Below are 22,637 nucleotides of genomic sequence, written 5' to 3'. Positions count from 1 at the left end.
CTTGGTCAGCAGCTGTAATAATGGACCAATTATAAATTAGACCAATTATAAATTCTTTTTTCAAATGCTCCGTTCCAGCTGAAATACTGCAGCAGTTAATTTCTGTTCTGTTCCACCTTTTAAAATTAGGGTTAAATTTAATAGTGGGATCTCAGAAGTTAAGGTGTCAAATGAAATCAGGGGCATTAATAGCTGGCCCCTCCTTTTTGCTGTGAAAAAGTTCTCTAGATCTACTAGATGTAGAAAAATGGACCACATAACCACAGTTCTCTCGTCCCTACACTGGCTACCCGTAAAATTTAGCATTGACTATAAATACTCCTCTTAGGTTATAAATCTCTAAATGGTTTAGACCCGCAGTATCTTACTGAACTCCTCATACCTTATCGCCGTCACGTACACTTTGTTCACAGGATGCCTGTCTACTCTTAGTTTCTCGCATTAAGAAAAACACTGCAGGAGGAAGAGCCTTTTCTCACAAAGCTCCTCAACTCTGGAATAGCCTCCGGTTACTGTTCGGGGCACAGACGCACTCTCAATCTTTAAACCTACCTTTTCAAACAAGCTTTTGTTTAATCATTCACTTTCAGGTAACTCCTCTATTGGTGTTAGAGCTGGTTTTCAAATTATCACTGCTCTGTATTAACCCGGTCATACTACCATAGCTACAGCTCTTTTAGTTAGCTTTCTGGTAACCGTCCACACGCTGTGTGTCGCTGGGTTCTCTTGCCTGACACGTGGAAGCTTTTTTGCAGGACAGTTTTGCCCCTGCTTTACCATGAATCTAATAACCCCTTTTATTTTTATTTTTTCCCTTTGCCTGGTTTTCTTTTTCCTGTCTCTGTCTCTCTCATGCTTTGAGATGTCCTGCTGCTCTCCAGGAGTCGCCCTGGTCCAGCCCCTGACCCTGTGTGTCCTGTACAAGGTCCTGGCCTTGTCTCACCTACACCATCGTGCTTGTCCATGCTGTTTAATTTAAATTAACTCTGTACCTACTTTTACCTCCCACAGAATCACTGACCACCTCCTCCTTCCTCACTAATATTCTACATTCACATTACTTTAACCCCTTCATCTGTCATCACTTCACTTTTACTTCTGTTCTGTTGTCTGTTGTGTCTCTGTCACACTCACGTCCCGTCTGGTCCGTTTTCTTAGCACATGGCTTTGTTTTGTTTACTTTCATGCCCCGCCTTTGTTCCGCCTCCTCATCTTTTCCCTTGTTATCCGTTTCAGGTGTTTCTTGTTTGTTGTGTTAAGTCCCCTTCCCTCACTTCCTGTTGTCGTTCATTGTACCTTGTTCTTTGTTCCGTGTTTCGTATACGTTGTTCAAGCCGTGTTGTTCTCCGTACTTTGTGTCCGATTCTCATCCCTAGTCATGTTGTTTCTGGTTCCCGTTCTTAGTGTTTGCCTTCAAGTTCGTTTATGTTTGTTTCGTTAAGTTTTGTTAATAAAGTCTGTGTTCTCAGCGTTTGCGTCCGCCCTCCGTCAGTCCGCACCCCTCATCCCATATCGACCCTAACAGAATGAATGACCCAAAAAAGGACGCAGCTACAGCAAAGACTTTGTTCGAGAGGGCTGTGGAGTGGAATAGCCGGCTCCAGCTCATGCCTGGCGCGGTTCCTTACCCCCTACCGGAGGAGTCGACTCGTGAATCGAGTAACCGCGCCAGTGTGAGTCGAAGGAGTCGGCGAAGGAAGCGTGCTGGAGTCTCCCCCTCGCCGGTGGATTACCCCCTCAGATCCGGGGAGATTTTTGGGGGGGCGTTAAGGGTAGGGGCTGTTAGCCTCCAACCTGAGAGCTACGGAGTTGAGGCTAACAGGGGCGCACCTCTAGGGGATCTCAAGAGTGCGCCCGTCAAGCCCCCTAAACCCTCTAAAGCTCCAGCACAAGCCCGGCCAGCAGCACAAGTCCCTTGCCTCCGTGGACGTCGTCGCTGCAGGTTCCCTTGCCTCCGTGGACGTCGTCGCTGCAGGTTCCCTTGCCTCCGTGGACGTCGTCGCTGCAGGTTCCCTTGCCTCCGTGGACGTCGTCGCTGCAGGTTCCCCTGCCTCCGTGGACGTCGTCGCTGCAGGTTCCCCTGCCTCCGTGGACGTCGTCGCTGCAGGTTCCCCTGTTTCCATGGACGTCGTCGCAAGGGCCCCAGTTTCCAAGCACCTCTCTGCACTCCCTCCTGACCTCCAAGAGATGCTTGAAATCTTTGCAAGTCTGGAGGCCTCCACGAAAGCGGCGCAGCCAGCCGCTCCTCTGCTCGGGAAAGCGGCGCAGCCAGCCGCTCCAGCCCCAGAGAAGGCGGCTTCTACGGCCGTTTCTGCCCCCGAGACTGTGGGTACGGCCGCTCCCGGTCATACCCGTAGGACGGCCCCAAGGACTTCGGGGCCGATCCCCAGAACTGTGCCCTGGCTGGTCCCTCGGACGTCCCCTCAGACATTTGCCAGTCCTGGGCACCCCCATGTTGTTTTAGTTCCGCTGTCTGTCCCTGTCCTGATTCCTGTCTCTGTGCTTTTCCCTGTACCCGTGTCTGCTTTCATTTCGATTCCTGTCCCTGTTACCGTGTTCGTGTCTGTTCCTGTGAGTGTCTTGGTCCCTGTTCCCCTGCTTAGTCCGGTCCAGTCCCCTGTTAGTCCTGTCCAGGCCCCTTTTCAAGCCCATGTCCTGTCCCAGTTCCCCAATCCGTGTCCTGTCCCGTCTCCTATTCAGTCCCCTTTGCAACCCTCTGTCCTGTCCCACGTCCAGTCCTTGTTCCCCTCCAATGCTAAGCACCCCGTCCAGTCTCAGGTTTCTGCTCCTGTTCTATCTAAGTCCCCGTGTCCGTCCAGTGTTCAATCACCTGTCTTGCCCCCAGTCCAGTCCCTGTTTCAACCCCCTGTTCTATCTCAGTCTCCGTTCAGTCTAAGTTCTTTTCCCTTGTTATCCGTTTCAGGTGTTTCTTGTTTGTGTTATTTAAGTCCCCTTCCCTCACTTCCTGTTGTCGTACATTGTACCTTGTTCTTTGTTCCGTGTTTCGTATACGTTGTTCAAGCCGTGTTGTTCTCCGTACTTTGTGTCCGATTCTCATCCCTAGTCATGTTGTTTCTGGTTCCCATTCTTAGTGTTTGCCTTCAAGTTCGTTTGTTTGTTTCGTTAAGTTTTGTTAATAAAGTCTGTGTTCTCAGCGTTTGCGTCCGCCCTCCGTCAGTCCGCACCCCTCATCCCATATCGACCCTAACACTCTGGTGTCGACCCGAGGAGGATGGGTTCCCCGTATGAGTCTTGGTTCCTTCCAAGGTTTCTTCCTCGTGTGCTGAGGGAGTTTTTCATTGCCACTGTTGCCTCCGGCTTGCTCACAGGAGGCTTGGATCCGGATCTCTGTAAAGTTGCTTTGTGACAACTTTCTGTTGTGAAAAGCACTATATAAATAAAATTTGCTTTGATTGATAAGTTATAATTGTAGGAGATTTCAGTATCCATTTTGAGAAGGCAGATGACCCACTAAAATACGCATTTACTTCAGTCCTAGATTCTGTTGGTATTACTCAAAATGTAACAGGGCCTAGACACTGCTGTAGTCACACTCGATTTAGTTTTGACACGAGGTCTTAACATAGACAAACTTATTATACCACAAGCCTCAGCAATCTCCGACCATTACCTAACTTCATGAGTTACGTCTTAGCCATAATATGTGTACGTCCCCTCGCTATTCTAGAAAAAGCGTGTAATAAAGCCATCTACCACCCTACAATTCATAGAAAACCTCCCAGAACTATCAACCCCAGTTCCCACTCCATCAGACCCCATGGAGCTAGATGTACTAACTGACTACTTAGAAAGTACCTGTCGATCTACTTTAGAAAATGTGGCACCACTTAAAAGACAAAGGATAAGACAGAAAAAGCTCGCCCCATGATACAGTGATAAAACCTGTACCTTATAACAAATGGCATGGAAACTACAACAGAATTGGCGATCAACCAAGCTGGAAGTGTTCCATTCTGCCTGGAAGGACAGCCTCATAGTGTATAGAAATGCCCTCACTAAAGCTCGCTCAGTATATCTGGCCTCACTGATCTACAATTAATAAATATAATCCTAGAGTGCTGTTTAGTGTGTTTTCCAGAACTACAAAAAAATCAGGCAGGTACTGAGCCACAAATTCCGACAACTCTCATGAGTGAAGTCTTTATGGACTTTTTAAATAATAAAATCAAAGTTATTACACAACAAACTCAACCCACAGTATTAAATCCGACCTGACTGTCATCTGATGTGGCTGATATAAAACATAACGTAATTGTAAAAGAAAGACTTGAACCCTTTTACCCACTCCCACAGTTAGAACTAGAGAAGATTATCACCTCTGCAAACTGTACAGCTTACACACTTGATACAACTCCCACAAAATTACTCAAAGTAGTACTACCAGCTATTATCAATCCTCTTTTAACTACAGTAAACTCATCCCCATGTACACTCATGTACCCAAAGCTTTTAAACTAGCAGTTATTAAGCCCCTGATCAAGAAACCAAATCTTGATTCTAGCGTATTGTCTAATTACAGGCTTATTTCTAATCTACCATTTATATCCAAGCTCTTAGAAAAAGCCGTGGCCCAACAACTTAGTTCATATCTACATAAGAAACATAGTTATGAAAAATTCCAATCTGGATTCAGTACACATCATAGCACTGAGGCAGCTCTAGTCAAGATAACAAACGATCTTCTTGCCTCTGATCAAGGCCACGTATCCCTGCTGGTGCTACTGGACCTCAGTGCAGCTTTCGATACGATAGACCACAATACTCTCTTAGAAAGGTTAAAAAACATGGTTGGAATCACAGGGACAGCCCTATAGTGGTTTAAGTCTTACTTAACGGAACATTATCAATTCATAAAGGTAAATGATCTATCTTCCAATTATTCTAAAGTTAGATTTGGAATTCCGCAAGGCTCTTTTTTAGGACCGTTATTATTTACATTTTACATGTTTATCCATCCATTATCTGTAACCGCTTGTCCAATTTAGGGTCGCGGGGGGTCATTTTACATGTTTATACACAGCTATAATAAACCATGACATTAACTTTCACTGTTACGCAGGCGACACGCAATTGTACATATCAGCCAAGCCCAATGACAAACACAGATTAAAGAAAATAGAGGACTGTGTAAAAGACGTGAAAGGCTGGATGTTGTGTAACTTCCTCCTGCTAAACAGTAAAAAAAAAAAAAAAAAAAAGTGTTTCTGCTTCTGGGTCCCAAAGTGGCCAGAAATAAAGTATCAGATTTAATTTTAAATCTTGTTGCCTTTCCAGTTAAACCTGGTTCAGCAGCAAATAAAGTCTTGTCGTCATAATTGACCTGGATTTATCATTTAATCAGAACATAGGCAGTATCACTAGGACAGCTTTTTTTTACATCTTTGCAACATCGCTAAGATTAGAAATGCCTTATCCCTACATGACGCAGGAATATTAGTACACGCCTTTATTACTTCAAGGTTTGACTACTGTAACGCACTACTATCAGGATGCACTAGCAGAAATTTAAGTAAACTTCAACTAGTTCAAAATGCTGCAGCCAGGGTCCTCACTAAAACTAGAAAATTTGAACATATCAGCCCTGTTCTATCATCACTTCATTGGCTGCCTGGTAAATTCTGCATAGACTACAAAAATCTGTTATTGACGTATAAAGCCCTACATGGGATCACTCCTGAATACCTTCAAAATACAATTTCCTATTATGAGCCTCCATGAGTACTCAGATCACAGAGTACTGGATTTTAATAGTTCCCAGAATTCAGAAGAGGTCCCCCCCCCCCCCCCCTCACTTGTGAGCCTTGGTTTCTCCCAAGGTTTTTTCCTCAGCTTAGAGGGAGTTTTTCCCCCTGTCACTGTCACCCCTGGCTTGTTTTTTACATTCGTTATATTTGTACATGGTAAAAATGTATCTTTACTGGAACTCTGTGAAGCTGCTTTGTGACAACATTGGTTGTAAAAAGCACTATACCAATACATTTGGTTTGATTTGAAAGACTCTACACTGTTGGGAAGTCTTTGCATTAAATGCTGGGACAGTGCTGTTAGGATTTGATTGCATTCAGCCATGAGAACCCCACAGCCCAATGCTGTGTTTGGGGTGGGCAGGCATTAGTCCACTCCAGCTGGTCCTTGGCAGCCTGGCATTGGATATCGTGACTTCATGGGCAGCTGCTCTAGAGTCTCACATATTTGAGCCAACACTTTTTTTGTGCTACTGATCACAAAGGGTGCTCCTTAAAATATCCGAAATGACTAATTACAGGAGGTGTTTGGAATCTTGTAGAGATAGTCTATCCATTTCAGTGCTGACAACTGTCTATGTGCTGAGGAGATGACCGTTGGGAAAAGAGAAGGTGACCTGCAGTGACATCTTGTGGTGATGGATTGTATGTGTGACAGTTAGGGGCTGCACTTATTCCCATTACATGAAGTGCTTCTTACTGTGCTGTTCGTTGGCAGGCTGACAGACAGAAGTCCTGAGTGAGTGTGATAAAGAACCTCCCTCCTCCCTCCAGCACCTCGCCAACATGGAGCAGAAGGTAAACAAGGGATATTTAGATTCAAGTCACAGAACCCTCACATCTCCGAATGCTGACACTTGAAATCACAGGAGGCCTTAAACTTGCCATCTCAGATTTATTCTGAATGTAATGTCTTTTTACAAGATATGACTTGATATTTTATTGCTATGAAGGAATCTGTCATAACTTCTCATCTACTGATATCAGACACAATGTGCTATTTAGCTATTGAGCGGATTCTATCCAAAACAAATGCACTTTCGGAAGGAAACAGTGGTAGACAACAGGTGTTTACACATGAATAGTATATATGTACTGCTGCAAAAATCTGGATTCATGAAAAAGACATCTATTTCTAGACAACCTCACCTCAGAAACACATGGTGAAGAGCAGGTCCAAGTCCACTGAGGAAATCCAACAAGCTAAAAAGGTGAGTAGTGCTGCTAAACCAGTTTTAGCCATAAATGCTGCTCAGAGTCTTCGGTAACACTTTACAATAAAGGTATATGAAATAACATTAATTCATGCGTTATTTCAAGATTGAGTAGTCATTAATTCCTACAGGTAAAAGATCATGAGTCATCATGAATATGTATGAAGTAAGCCTGTCTCATACATGCCTTAATGCTGGAGCAATATTATAATTAATTACTGCAGTAATTAAGGTACACATCATCAGGTGACATGGGTTATTCATAATGTTAATTCAGGCCTTGCCAGTAGTCATCAGGTAAAGTGTGGTGAACACTGACTGGCCGGACAACACCTCAAAGACTGAGTACATTAAGGCATTACTAAATCATTACTTCATCATGCTTTGATGATGTTTGTGGCCCTCAAAGTAAAGTGGTGAAATAAATCTTTAATACTGTTGTGTAAATGATGATGACGTGACAGGAACTAAGCCATTAATTTATGACCACTTCTTTATTGCCTAGAATCTGAACAGGGCACTTGGAAGAACTGGCGTCATATAAAATGAACAAAACACAGTGCTGAGTAAACACAATCAACAGTAACGTTTTAGATATACCAGCTAGAACACTGGTTACACAAACCGAAAAAAAAATAAACAAGGGTATGAATATCATGAATTACTCATGTCGCGTGATGACATTTTTACCTTAATTATTACAAGAGTTAATATATTGCTACAACATTAAAGGGGAGGTCTACGATTGTTGTGAAATGCGACTCTAGCTCCGCGTCTTTTAAGGTGGCGGTATATGTTTGAGGTCGGTTACAAATAACGACTGTTGTTTGTACGTGGCTGACGTTTAACATGTCTGCAAGTTTTATTCACTGTTTAAATTACTACAGCTACTCATTTGTAACTCGACTTGTTTAGTTTTGTAGAATTTGCAATTAGACATCTCCCGAATTTGGGGACATTTCCACCTTAAGTGATCCGAACAAAAAAAATAGTTCATATCTATATAAGGGGGGGGGGGGTGGACGACTACTGACGTGAAGACCGACCAATTAAATGTTTACACAGAAGGTTATCGACCAATAACGGTAGCTCTACAGTCAGACCGTCCAATCAGAAGAGTTTAGGCTACTTCACCACGCCCCCTTCTCACTCAAGCGAACCAATCGGAGTAGGGAAGGGCGGGACTAGTTTGTGAACGAAACGCTTCTCGAAGTTCTATGTAAATTCCAGAAAAAGTCCCGGACGTTTGTGAAATGTTCCGCATGTGACATTTTTTTAAGTTTAAAATCCGGGTAAAAGAGGACGTCTGGTCACCCTAGATTACAATCGTGAAATACGCCTTTAAGGGATGTGACTAACATTTGATCCTTTCTGACAGTGATTCACTCGTGTGCACAAATAATAATTCGTGTTAGTACTAAATGAGTGTATTCTTGCTGGGTGTAACTTCTCAAGCTTTCCTTGTGAGGACCACAATGAAAAGGACCCCAAATGACAGTGCCACCTTTTAATGGCACTGAGCTGGCCAATACTCAATACGACAAGATCTACTGCTAATGTAGACCACATGACTATGTAACTGGGGCTGAAACACCTGAACTCAATATGCTCAGTATACCCCACTTATCTGTGGTCATACTGCATAAATATTGTATATAAAATGATGTATTATACAATACATATGTTCTATCTCTCCGTCTATGCAGGCCTTTCACATACCCCAGAAGTCACTTCCAGGTGGATCTGATTTAGACAAAGTGAAGGTGAGGCCATAGTTCACACAGGGACATGTCAAAGCTTATGAAGCTGACAAGTGCAAACTTATTCATCATTGTGCTGTGCAGTACACTGAATATGTAAATAATTACTGCAGCTGTGGTCAGGTTGCTGTACTGTATCACCTAATGGTTTAACAGTCAGATATTGTCACCCTTTGTATGAGAGTGGTGCATGGCATCAAAATAAGGGCAAAGGTTTTAGGAGACAAGAAGGTAAATCCATAACCACTAATTTAAAATCTGTGAATGAGAGCACTGTTATTTATGTGTTTTAAAACAGTTTTTAAAAACAGAACATTTCTATGAAATATTCATTTTGTATTTTACATTTATAATCTATTTTTTTTTTTGCTTTGAATGGGTATTCGTTTCTGTATCTCTGTTAGTGTCAGTTTCAGCCTTAAAATTTCTAGTTTTTGTTCCGTGGGTGCATCATATTTCTTTGACAAATCTGTTACTGATTCAGTAGCCAGTGTTTGAGTTAATCCTACTCTCGAAAAATGAGGGCCAAAACTCAATTGAGAAGCCCTTTGAATTGAAAACAAGACTGTAAGAGACGTGCGAATGAGAGACTCACTCAAGCCAAAAGGGATTGAATGGAAAGTATATAATGGATGGGTAAACGCAAAAATATTCTGTTCACAAAATCGTTTTTTTCAAATCTTGACAAAAGAGAGATAATAAACAAGAGAGGTATTGTTTATTAATACCTCGACTGTGAATTCTGCTGTGTGTTCTTAAGCCATCATTTTTGGTTCTCAAATCATTTGTCCATGTTTTGATGCCATAAAAGTCACTGTGTAAAGGGTATTTCTGTGTTTGCAGGAAAGTCCAGAAGAATCTGAAATGCCTGCTTCATCATCAGAGGAGCTAAAATAACACACATCTCAGTGCCCACCCACACATACAATGTACACAGTACAACTACATATTTCCAGTACACACACATTACCACCATATTACCCATGAAATACACCCCCCTCCCCACACACACACGATACAGTTCACATACACACGTAACTTGCTGTACATACCAACTGAATGTGTTTACACAATAAAAGCACTGGACCATGAGACTATTTGTATACTGTATGCCACATTTACACTCTTTGTATCTGTACTGTTTCACAGTATCTTTTCAAAACATTTTGGGTTTGCATTTTATTTAAAAGGGGATATATTATGGAAAAAATATCACTTTTTGAGTACAGTAACACATACATTTATGAACCTGGAATACCTACCAACCAAACCAACTGAAAACACAGTCTCAGCTCTTTACAAGTTTCACATTTTTAGCAGGAGGTGTGTCATTGTTTACCTTTAATAGATTGTTGGCATGTCTTAAAACACCTCCCTCCCCCTGGCCTCCTGCTAATTGTTTGAAATCGGTCAGGTACAGTATATGTACGGTATATATTAAATTTCATATGATTAATGAACTAATTCCTCACTTTTAAACACAACATACATTTAATTTATTACAGTAAACGCAGAGCGTCTCTGTTTAATAAGTGAATAGGTTTCAGGTGATTTAAATAAGTCTGTGTCAGAAGCATTTTTAGCATAAATCTACAAACGCGTCATCCAGCATATTTCTTGGCTTATGTTCTTAAAGCTGGTTTCCCAGACATGGAGGAAGCTCAGTACTAAAGGAAAAGGATTTTTGGTGGATAATCTCTATTGGCAATGTGATTTAACCCATAATTTGCCTGAATCTGTGTCCACAGAAATGATACCGTATAGAGGATTTTGGAACACCACAGCAATTTGGTTCAGGACACATCTGAGAGGTTGTGTTTTCATGGTCATGCAGACAATTTGGTGTATTGTGTTGGATAATTAAAGCCTACAAGGTATTTAAAACACACACAGATGTAGCAGTGATTATTATCATTCTGAGCAGCTTTAGCTGTGTAGAAGATGCCAGAACATTGCTGGAGAATTAACAGCATTATACATGCTGGTCTGTACCCAGCAGCTCTAATGCCACTCTGGCTGCTTCTGTTGTTTATTGGTTTTTATGTGTGTGTGTGTGTGTGTGTTCCAATAATTTAAATTTAGATGTTGTTATTAGATTCCTATAAGACATATTAAGCTCTATACCTTCCTAACCCATGACATTCTTGTGTGTTCCGGATATACATGGGTTTGAAGAGGCGGTGTTACTTTCAAAAGACACGCTATGCTGTGCCAAAGGAAATCAAGATGTTAGCACAGAATTTAAAGTAATAGTGCTGGCAGTATATTTACAGTTTGTTGTTAGCAGTATGTCATCACTAAGGGGGGAAAAAACACATACTGCACTTGTTAACAGCATGTTTAAAGCTGGCAAAAAATGTGCAATATAATGTACAGTAATTTGTGTGTGTATGTGTGTGTGTATATACATATATATATATATATATATATATATATATATATAAATTACTGTACATTATATTGCACATTATTTATATATATATATATATATATATATATATATATATATACATACACAGGAGGTCCACTGGTTACGTCAGTCCTGAGTTACGATGTTTCGTGGTTACGACACATCTCCCATTTACTGTATAAAGCCTTGTTTCGACTGAAGTGGTTTTGCGTCGTAAACGTTGTAACGCGAACTTCGTGTTTGGTGTGCGCGGCGCGGCGGAAGAATACACGGTTACGCGGCTCGGGACCGAGGAGGATAGGTGCTAGGATAGGATAAGTGCTTACAGTATGTTATTTACGTGCAGTAGGTACGTATGTTCCGACTTGCACCAAAAATCGGTTTATGACGCGACGTAGGAACGGATCAACGTCGTAAGTCGAGGTCCCCTGTATTTATAATATCATATATAGTGTTAACTTCTGCTTACCTTGACACTCCTTTCAGCTGAATCACATTTATATTTGTATCAGGGATGTGTAGGTTGATTGTTTGAAACAATTATTTGCTCAAATATTCAAACAATGTTTAATGCTAGCTGCTTTCCTAAGTCTTTAGAATCAAGTAAATTCAGCACGTTTACCTATAGTCCATAACGTAAATCTCTATATCCCCATATTAAAAGAGGAAAGAATGTTAAGGTTGGTCTTTATGAGGCAATCTCAACAATCTCAATTCATCAGAGAACTCAGCATTATAACCTCTTGGTTGTCAAGTGTGAAAACTCTGTTTTGCTCAGAAGCTCTCAAGATGAGGGCACTGCTGTGTGAAGTGTCTCTGAAATTTTGCAGAAGCTCTTTTCCAACTCTTCACACAGTCTGTAAACACTTGACTTCAATTCACCGCCGTCCCACTTGGATCCAGTGGTGTTTTGAAGCCCCCTTTTAAACTACGTGTTTATTCACAGAGAAGAACAGAGCATGTTTGTCAGACATCCCTCTGTGTACACACAAGGGCTTCAGTCAGCTAAACCAACCCATTTTCAGACACACAGAGGGCCATGAAAGCTCATCAAATACACTCAATGTCAATGAACTCACACAATCTCACATTATTTTACTCATATATACTTTGCTCTGGTTTCCCCCCCTTTATATAGAGCATTTTTAAAACAAATATTGCATGATCAAAGCAGTTTAGAGGATTCTGGATTCTAGCTCCAAGTGATGGGCCCCGAGACAACGGTGGGAGGAAAAACTCCCTCAAAACACAAGGAAAAAAAAGAGACTCGGGAGGGGCACCCATCCTCCTCTGGTTGACATCAGTGAAAAAAGGAGCAGTGTGTGAATAAAGAACAGTATGAATGAAGAGTGATGGAGTTATAGTAAGTGTACAGTTGTCTCATGTCCTGAGTGTTTTGAGAGATGTATTAATATAAGACCGGAAAACTGGTGATGAGTTCTAGTTACAGTAAAGTCCCAGTCTCATTAGTCAGTCACTGGGCATGAAGGTGAGATGTTGAGGTACCTGCAGGTGGCTCCATGAGACCTGAGCAGGAACACCCATTTTGTAAGGCTTGTTCTGGAGGGTGGGTGGGGCACAGTTGCTGTCTGTTGGTCAAAGCTGATAAGATATCTGTCAGGCAGGGACACTCTAATCTGGACAATCTTTCACAGATGAGATGGAGGTTATACAGCTAAGCATAGAAAAATACACATAACAGGTTTTGATTTTTTTTTAATTCAGAAGTAGTTAACGAGTTCAGAGGCTGAAGTCAGTACAAATAAGTTTGATAAATTATATCAGTTCAAATCAAGACAATACATGTGCAATGCTCGTGAAGCAACATCAATAAAACTTGGTTTAATTCAAGTTGTTTTAGTGAAATTAATTTAAATTCAGATCAAATTTCATTTAATTGCATTTGATTCAGTTGTTAAATTAATATCGGTTTTAACTCATCCCTATTTGGTTCAGTTCATTTCGGTTTGATGCAGTTCAGTAAAATACAGAGCCAAGAAAAGTACTTCAGCCCAGTTCTGTTTAGGTCTGTTCAGTTCGGTTCATTCTCAGTACAGTTGAGGTCTGTTCATAAAGTTCAGATCAGTTCATTTAAACGGAATTCATTTAGTGAAATGTGTTCAACACAGCACCCGGGACCTGGAGGTTGTGGGTTCGAGTCCCACTCCAGGTGACTGTCTGTGAGGCGTGTGGTGTGTTCTCCCTGTGTCTGTGTGGGTTTCCTCCGGGTGACTTTCTGTGAGGCGTGTGGTGTGTTCTCCCTGTGTCTGTGTGGGTTTCCTCCGGGTGACTGTCTGTGAGGCGTTTGGTGTGTTCTCCCTGTGTCTGTGTGGGTTTCCTCCGGGTGACTGTCTGTGAGGCGTGTGGTGTGTTCTCCCTGTGTCTGTGTGGGTTTCCTCCGGGTGACTGTCTGTGAGGCGTGTGGTGTGTTCTCCCTGTGTCTGTGTGGGTTTCCTCCGGGTGACTGTCTGTGAGGCGTGTGGTGTGTTCTCCCTGTGTCTGTGTGGGTTTCCTCCGGGTGACTGTCTGTGAGGAGTGTGGTGTGTTCTCCCTGTGTCTGCGTGGGTTTCCTCCGGGTGACTGTCTGTGAGGAGTGTGGTGTGTTCTCCCTGTGTCTGCGTGGGTTTCCTCCGGGTGACTGTCTGTGAGGAGTGTGGTGTGTTCTCCCTGTGTCTGCGTGGGTTTCCTCCCATGGTCCACAAAACACATGTTGGCAGGTTGACTGGCGACTCAAACATGTCCCTAGGTGTGAGTGTGTGTTGCCCTGTGAAGGACTACCTCTGCCTTAAGGGTGTGTTTATTCTGGGAAGGCTCCGGACCCACTGCAACCATTAAACTGGATTAATAGTTACAGAAAAAGGATGAATACATTTGTGTTTATCTACATTTAACACAACATTGTTTCATTTTTAATTGATTTTATCTTATTTTTGAACATTCATTCATCGTCTGTAAGTGCTTATCCAGTTCAGGGTCGCGGTGGGTCCGGAGCCTACTCAGAATCACTGGACGTAAGGCGGGAACAGACCCTGGAGGAGGTGTCAGTCGTTCACAGTGTGACTCACACCTATTGACCCTTTTTAGTTGCCAATCCACCTACCAACATGTGTTTTTTGGACCATGGGAGGAAACCCACGCAGACATGTGGAGAACACACCCAATTCCTTATAGACAGTCACCAGGAGCAGGGCTCAAACCCACCACCCCTGGCCCCTGGAGCTGTGCGACTGTGATTCCACCTGTTGCATCACTGTGCTACCTAATTTTGATCAGTTTATTATCGTTTTAAAGTAGATCAGTTGATTTTCAGCCACCCCTGTTCAGATGGCACATAATGAACTCAATTTTAAGCCATTTTATAGTTTGCATTTAAACAAAAATGGATTTTAGCCCAGTAAACATTTCACCAGTGCTCTGTCAACAACAGTCCTGTGCACAAAACCACTGTTTGTTTTTATATGACGCTCTTGTCATTTTTATTAGAGGTTAATCAGAACATATACGTGGTTTAGATCCAGGTGGTGGTCTCATGCCTGGGTGTTTTGCTATGTCAGGTTATAGTTTGTCAGAAGATAATAGGTCCACTGCGGTCCACAATGGTGCTGACTCCGCAGCTCAATCACCAGTCATTAACCAACACCCGAGACTAGATTCATTAGAAATGAGCCCCTCTGGAGATCAGCCAAAATGAACTGAAGCTCATGATGACTTTAATCAAATGACTCATTTTGGTCAGAGCCCAAAATGTACCAGTTATTCTTTAATGAAGTCTTGTAAACCTCTGCGACATATAGCTCGACCTCTGGACCTCAGCTCCAACCAAATAATGCTCTTTAATGAGTATAAATCAAGCTATTCTTTTAGCCCAGTTATTGTGAGAACATAAGTGTACAATACTGTATTCAGAGTCCTGATATCCAAGCATATTTGCTCCCAATGAGTTTTCCCATCCATCTTCCTTGAGGAAAATCCCTTGTTTTGTTTGTTTGGGACATTGTGTCAAATGCCAGCTGGCACAAACCAGAGTTCAGCCTCGGGATCAGTGGTTTGGGAGGTCATGCTGCAGCCAAAAGAGGACGGGAAGACACCAAAACTGATTCTACAATGTGCAGCTTGTACAGTTTCTGTTGTGTGTTGGAGAACACAGGATAAAATGTCATTTTGATGTTATTATATTTATTCACTCCCTTAGTGGGTGTTAAATACACTATAAGGCCAAATGTTTGTGGACACCTGCCCATCCAACATTTCTGTTGAATATGTGTCTCCCTTTGCTACAGTACCAGCCCCTACTCTTCTGGGAAGAGGTAAAAGTAGATTTTAGGAAATAGCCGAAAGGTTCTGACTGCATTCAGTTAGTCTCTGATGGTGGTTAATTAGTGTTGCATCACAAACACCACTCAAACTCAACCCAGTTCATCCATCAAACCCCCAAAGAAGTGCTCCTGCTCTTTATTTCCCTTCAAGAGTGTCTTTAGGCTCATGTGGAGTGGTTCTACAGCATCTTTTATGTTCATGCTTTTCATTGAGTTTATTATCCATTGCAGTAATAAACAAATGATGGACGTTAATAGAGTTATATAAGGTGTGTCTGTAAACATTTGGATATAAAGTGTGTATAAATAAGCATTCAGTTTAGTAAGGACCACGGCGGATGATAGTGTTTTACATCATGTGACCACAAGGTGTCAGCTTTTCACAAGGTGACACCATAAGGGTAAGTCTTCTAGGACTGATCTCTATAGACACATTATTTATTATAATCACTAACAGGTTTTCACTCATTTCCACAGATGAAATATCGGTTAATCTATGGTTTGAAACAACTCTTTTTAGGGAAAAATATATATATTTTCATACTTCACTGGACAGTATTTGGGCCATTGGTCATTTAGTTGCTGAGTGGGCATTGAAAGAGCCTCTGGGTTAATGAGTGAGAGACAGATATTTTACACAGTGCACATGGATGGGTTTTCTATATAAACCGGGTAATCCCTTGGCAGTAAGGACTGTCATCCCTCAACACTTCTCACCTGTACAAGAAGCAATTAAAGCTCTGCTTTTTAATCAGGTAAGATACTTCAGAATTGACCTTGGTTTACCTTGCTCTAGAGAAAGCTTTAAAAGATACAGTATATCACACATAATGAGAAATTCTGTGTTAAAAAACATAGCTTTAGAATATTTTATTAAACTTTGCTGCATTTTCGCTGCAAATTGCTACCATAAAATGAAGTATTTCCATTTAAAATACAGTGTCAGGGAAGGTAACATGCTAATTTAAAGCCAAAACCTACCAAACAATCACAATGCTTTTGTAAAAACAAACCAATAATAATGTACAAATAAAACAAGTGACTGTTAAACTTAGATGGCTGCTTATTTGTCAAAGTTTATTAAGCTGAGTGAATGATGTACAAAGTACTCTAGGAGATTTCAGTGAAATACATTTAATAAGCTTTATTTGCTAATGGCATGCCCTAGTTTGCCCAATTAAAATATGATTCACATTAAAAAAAAACCTTAGGTATGCAAATATTATATACACTAGGCCAAGCCATTCAGCAGCTCCTGAGCCAATGGTTGTCCTCCAAGGCATAGTTTAGGGTTGAGCAATTGGCCATCTACAGGTCAGAGGCTAAATATCATTTTATAACAATGATTAAACTGTCCCTCTTACAGTGATTAAAGCCCTAAAACTCTGTTTGTCAGATCGACATGTTTAGAAGTTATTTCCAAGGAAAAAATTGCTTAGATGTATTTCTAAAAACTCACCATCATTCACTATGAACAGATGAATATCTTCACTGTCCAATGAAAAACATGTATCTTCAAGTCAATGTAAAAAGATTTAATTCCAATTAATTTTTGAACATTTCTATTGGTCCATTCTTCATGAAATATTCACACAATGTTAAGGATTCATTCATTCATTCATTATTCAACATAAGGAAGATTAGGCCATACCTAACTCAACATACAACACAGCTCCTCGTTCAGACGTTAGTAATCTCCCGTCTAGACTATTGCAACGCCCTCCTGACAGGTCTTCCGGCCTGTGCTGTGAGACCACTACAGATGATCCAGAATGCGGCAGCACGCCTGGTCTTCAACCAACCAAAAAGAGCACATGTCACGCCCCTATAAGTTGAGCTGCATTGGCTACCCTTAGCTGCTCGCATCAAATTCAAATCACTAATGATGGCCTTCAGAGTATTCACTGGTTCTGCTCCCATCTACCTCAATAGACTCTTAAAACCATACGTTAGCGCCCGCCCTCTCAGTTCCTCAAAGGAGCGCCTACTAACACGACCAACCCCCCGTACAGGTCAGTCGAGGCTATTCTCATCTCTGGTACCACGCTGGTGGAACGAGCTTCCAAGCACTATCAGAGCAACAGAAACCCTCTCTGCATTCAAGAAATCATTGAAAACCCAGCTCTTCCGAGAGTATCTTTTGCACTGAATGTCTTTCTTTAATGCACTTATTACTTCCTGGCATATTGCACTTAATGTAAGGTATTTTGTATAATTTGTGCTGTAGTTCGAATGTTAGATCCTCTTTTGTAAGTCGCTTTGGATAAAAGCGTCTGCCAAATGCATAAATGTAATTCATTATCTGTAAGCGCTTATCCAGTTCAGGGTCGCGGTGGGTCCAGAGCCTACCTGGAATCATTGGGCGCAAGGCGGGAACACACCCTGGAGGGGGCGCCAGTCCTTCACAGGGCAACACAGACACACACACATTCACACCTACAGACACTTTTGAGTCGCCAATCCACCTACCAACGTGTATTTTTGGACTGTGAGAGGAAACTGGAGCACTCGGAGGAAACCCACGCGGACACGGGGAGAACACACCAACTCCTCACAGAGGGTCACCCGGAGCGGGAATCGAACCCACAACCTCCAGGCCCCTGGAGCTGTGTGACTGAGACACTACCTGCTGCGCCCCCGTGCCGCCTATGTGAAGGATGTGAACTAAAAATTGAGATACATGTTTTTCATTGGACAGTGACACTATGCCTTATAAACCACACCCCCTCTGCCACTCACGTGTAAATCGAACATCCTGCCCCTCAATTAGATTTTTTTTGTATGTTAATGATGTAAGAAACCCTAGCTGTATGAATTCACCCATTTGAGACCGTCTTTGGAGCACTTGTTTAAGCTTTATTATGTCAGTAACTGTCTTTTAAATTTTTTGTTTATGAAGTTATTCAGTTAGTGCATAAAACAAAATTTTACTAGTCAAAGTATTTGATTTTGTCAATGTGCACATCCCTAGACCCACATTCACTTTAGAAGAAACATTTCCATACACAGTTATTAGTATGTCTGTTGCTGCAGAAGTTACAGATGATGCTGTTGACAATATTGTAGCGAACAGCACTGAAATTAGGCAAGGCTACATTGCAATTAACTGGGTAATGCTTGTTATTGAACTGGGGACCAAACAACGTTTCATAAGGCTCTGGAACGTCCCACCAAATACGTAACACAGCACATAAAATTCAGAATTCACATAAAATTCCCTTACAACACACAGCCACTGTCTTTGAACATAAAACGACAAATAAAACATTACTGCAATCAATCTCCTTCTACGCAGTAAACATATTCTTTACCAGGGGTACTATAGGGGCATGCTGGGGGCTAATTTGCATGGCTCTGCCCCCTCACTGTCTTTAGCTGCATGGGAGGGCTGTGGGAAATGCTACCATATTAATTATGTAAGCACAAATCAAGCTTTCTTCAGGCCGTAGAAATTTAACACATATTTACATAATATATGCCAAAAGAACTGATGAGTAACAAAAACAACTTTGATGAATAAATGCCATTATTTACATTTACAGAATTGGGCAAATGCTTTAATCCAGAGTGACTTGGACATGTCTAATAACTATAGATGTAGGCGAATATACTACACTTTTAACACTTTGTCTATCCTGAAAACCCCTGTGATCTTACTGGCTGAAGCAGGGACGTATCAGTTAAATTTACTAAAAGTATTATTCTTTTTTCTTTGTTGACATCGTTTAACCCTCAATGACATTATTTCTGACTGTGTGTTATGTTATGTGTTATGTGTGTTATGCTGTGCTGCTATCAGTCTGGTTGAATCTGGTTAAATATTTATATGTGAATTTCTTCACGTTTGAGATTTCTCAGAGGGCACTCTTTTCCCGTTTCCTGGGTCTGTGTTTTTTCTGCTGGATTTATTACTGGGAGTAATGCAGCATATGTGCAGACATGAACACAGTCTGATGATGAACGTGGAGAGTCCACAGAATCCCAAACAGGGCACAGTCCATATTTAACATGAAGAATCTTCTCAGCATTTATATCACGCTGTATCTCTTGTCTCATACGCTGTTTAAAAAAGTTAGACAGCGGCAGTGTGCACTTCCTTTTGATTGCCAGTCACCTTGAGCACACGGGGCAACATTCTGGGTATAAATCACTGATTTTGAGATTTCAGTTTTGGATGTGATGTGTTCGAAACACCAGAGAGCTTGACCATGTACATTAAAAAAAAAAAAGATTAATCTTAATAATATTTATATTAAAATTAGAGTTAGTATTAATGGTTGTGGCAGTAGAATTAGATGAGGTATTATTATTATTATTATCATCTGCAGTAAAAGTAATTGTAACAGTAATAAGGCTTGTGATATTAGTAGAAGCTGAAGTTGAGCTAACAGTAGTAAATGTGGGATTAATGGTAGTAGAGCTTCGGAATCATCCAATATCAAAGTTCATTCGAATAATTAATATTCATTTCTCTATATTGTGACATCACCGGAGGTGGGCAAATAAGACACAGCCATTACTGCAAAAACCAACATTTACTGAAGTGCCCTTAAAAGCAAGAGAACAAGCAGTAATCTGGACTGGCACCATCACCCAAATCCTTCTGACAGTGGATACTACTCTGCCTGTGTCAATTGACATATACCAAGCCCACACACACACAAACACATAAAACAAAACTTCCAACATAACCCCAAAAATGACAAATAACTTGCCAAAACAACTCCAGACAAACAAAAAGGAGGGGCCTCTGAGATTGCTGGGCGCTCACAGAGGGAGCTTGTTCCAAATGGTGACACCACATATCTGAATTCTCCCCAATAAAACATTTTTAATATCCACTGGGCCATTCACTTAAAGGTGTAGTTCATGACTGTCATCAAAAGCACTTTTTATAGAAAATAATATTGGGTAATATTGACATATTTTTGCTGTTTCAGGTCACTTAAGGTGGAAATGTCTTCAAATTTGGGAGCTTCATTACTGTGAAGCGCTACAAAACTAAACAGCTTGAGTTTCTGTGGTAATTCAAACAGTGAAAAAAAAAATACAGACAAATTAAACTTCATCCTCGTACAAGCAACTGTTGTACCCCCACCCCCCAAACACACCGTTTTCACCTAAACTTAGAACTGCATTTCCCCGCAGTCATAGACATTCCCTTCAAAAGGAGCTATAAGTAATATAGGTAATTTACATAATTATTTTTTACATTATGTAATACTACAGGGTGGGCCATTTATATGGATACACCTTAATAAAATGGGAATGGTTGGTGATATTAACTTCCTGTTTGTGGCACATTTTTTGTGGTATATGTGAGGGGGGAAACTTTTCAAGATGAGTGGTGACCATGGTGGCCATTTTGAAGTCGGCCATTTTGGATCCAACTTTTGTTTTTTCAATGGGAAGAGGGTCATGTGACACATCAAACTTATTGGGAATTTCACAAGAAAAACAATGGTGTGCTTGGTTTTAACGTAATTCTTTATTCTTTCATGAGTTATTTACAAATATCTGACCACTTATAAAATGTGTTCAAAGTGCTGCTCATTGTGTTGAATTGTCAATGCAACCCTCTTCTCCCACTCTTCACACACTGATAGCAACACCGCAGGAGAAATGCTAGCACAGGCTTCCAGTATCCGTAGTTTCAGGTGCAAACAGGAAGTTAATATCACCAACCATTCTCATTTTATTAAGGTGTATCCATATAAATGGCCCACCCTGTACAATGACACAAGGATGTACAGAAGATTCTATACTAGATCTAATTTAAACACGGCCATCTTCACCAACTAGTTAATTTAGGGATTACAAAACATTTTGTCTCTTAATTTTACATGAGTTGTATATTATAAAATTTCAAAATAATTAAATAAATATATAAATTAATAACTTTTGTGGACAAAATGAATCAAGCTGAATAAACCTAAAGTTCAAAGAAGATGGTGTAACCTTTTTTTATAAATATAAAATGAATGCCATGTGTGCATAGAACCTTGGGCAGTGTAGTGACTGTGATGAACAGTTAGTAATTGAATCAATCGGACTGCTGCTTTTAGAATGTATTAGCCAGTCCTCCTCCAGGAGAGGTTTTCCCTAACCTTGACGTGAGAAATGCTTTTATCATAAAATAAGGCGCATTTGAAATGAACATAATGGCGGCTGAAGGTAGCCAAGGCAATTAGCCAGGAGTACTCTGTATCTCTGAGGGCCGTCTAGGGAGCACAAATGCCTTCTTTGTCGTTTACGACATCTTAGACAAGCTGTCATTTACTTGAAAGGTCAAGAACAAGCACTGAAGAATGAGACAAATTAAGTGAGGAGTAATTAATCCCTTGTGAATGACGAGAAGCTACAATTTCAACAACCATGGCACATGCACTCAGCATTGTATTGTAAATCTTGGCATTCCCATTAACGATAACTGTTTGTTTATCCAGATGCCATGTCCTCCAGGCCAATCAGAATCATCTCAAATAGCACTGGACAAGTGGGCAGCTACAATGGTAGGTGGAATACAACTGTTCCTGCAACAAGAATTTAATACATTACATTGTAATTTCTTTTATTTTAATCATCAGTCTTCAATGAGGTTCATTTAAAGCACTATGTAACATTTTTACCTCACAACAACATTGTGATGCTTTACTGACTTGTAATAGGGAGAATAGAGTCTCTGTCAGTGCTACTCCAGGCTTAGCACTACAGAAACTGCATTATGTAACTTTTCATTAATTAATTCACTGTCTGTAACCGGTTATCAGATTCAGGGTTGCGGTGGGTCCAGAGCCTACCTGGAATCACTGGAGGGGGCGCCAGTTCTTCACAGGGCGACACACACTCACACATTCACTCACACACTCATATCTATGGACACTTTTAAGTCACCAGTCCACCTAGCAACGTGTGTTTTTGGACCATGGGAGGAAACCGGAGCACCCGGAGAAAACCCACGTGGACACAGGGAGAACACACCAAACTCCTCACAGACATTCACCTGGAGCGGGTGACCTCCAGGTCTCTGGAGCTGTGTGACTGCAACACTACCTGCTGCACCACCGTGTAGCCACTATGTAACTTTTAGGAAGAGCCAATAACACACACCCCTCCTTGATTTCAGGCCAGTGCTGTAAAAGTGAACTAATCTCAATGCTGAAGAGGGTGCT

The 22,637-nt window shown here is 41.2% G+C and overlaps 1 protein-coding gene across 1 annotated transcript in view; it reads left to right on the top strand.

Moving 5' to 3' along the window:
• The first annotated feature begins 11,499 nt into the window (after positions 1-11,499).
• The window catches only part of slc34a1a (solute carrier family 34 member 1a), a 38,894-nt gene continuing 27,756 nt past the window's right edge, over positions 11,500-22,637 (top strand). The window contains exons 1-2 of the mRNA XM_066667907.1: positions 11,500-11,562; positions 21,912-21,977. Of these exons, the coding sequence (XP_066524004.1) occupies positions 21,917-21,977 (61 nt within the window). The 5' untranslated portion in view covers positions 11,500-11,562; positions 21,912-21,916. The remainder of the gene's footprint in view (positions 11,563-21,911; positions 21,978-22,637) is intronic.

The sequence above is a fragment of the Hoplias malabaricus genome, chromosome 4, assembly GCF_029633855.1.
Source record: "Hoplias malabaricus isolate fHopMal1 chromosome 4, fHopMal1.hap1, whole genome shotgun sequence".
NCBI classification, from domain to species: domain Eukaryota; kingdom Metazoa; phylum Chordata; class Actinopteri; order Characiformes; family Erythrinidae; genus Hoplias; species Hoplias malabaricus.
Note: the sequence above shows the minus strand (reverse complement) of the source record. Positions and strands in the feature narration are given on the sequence as shown.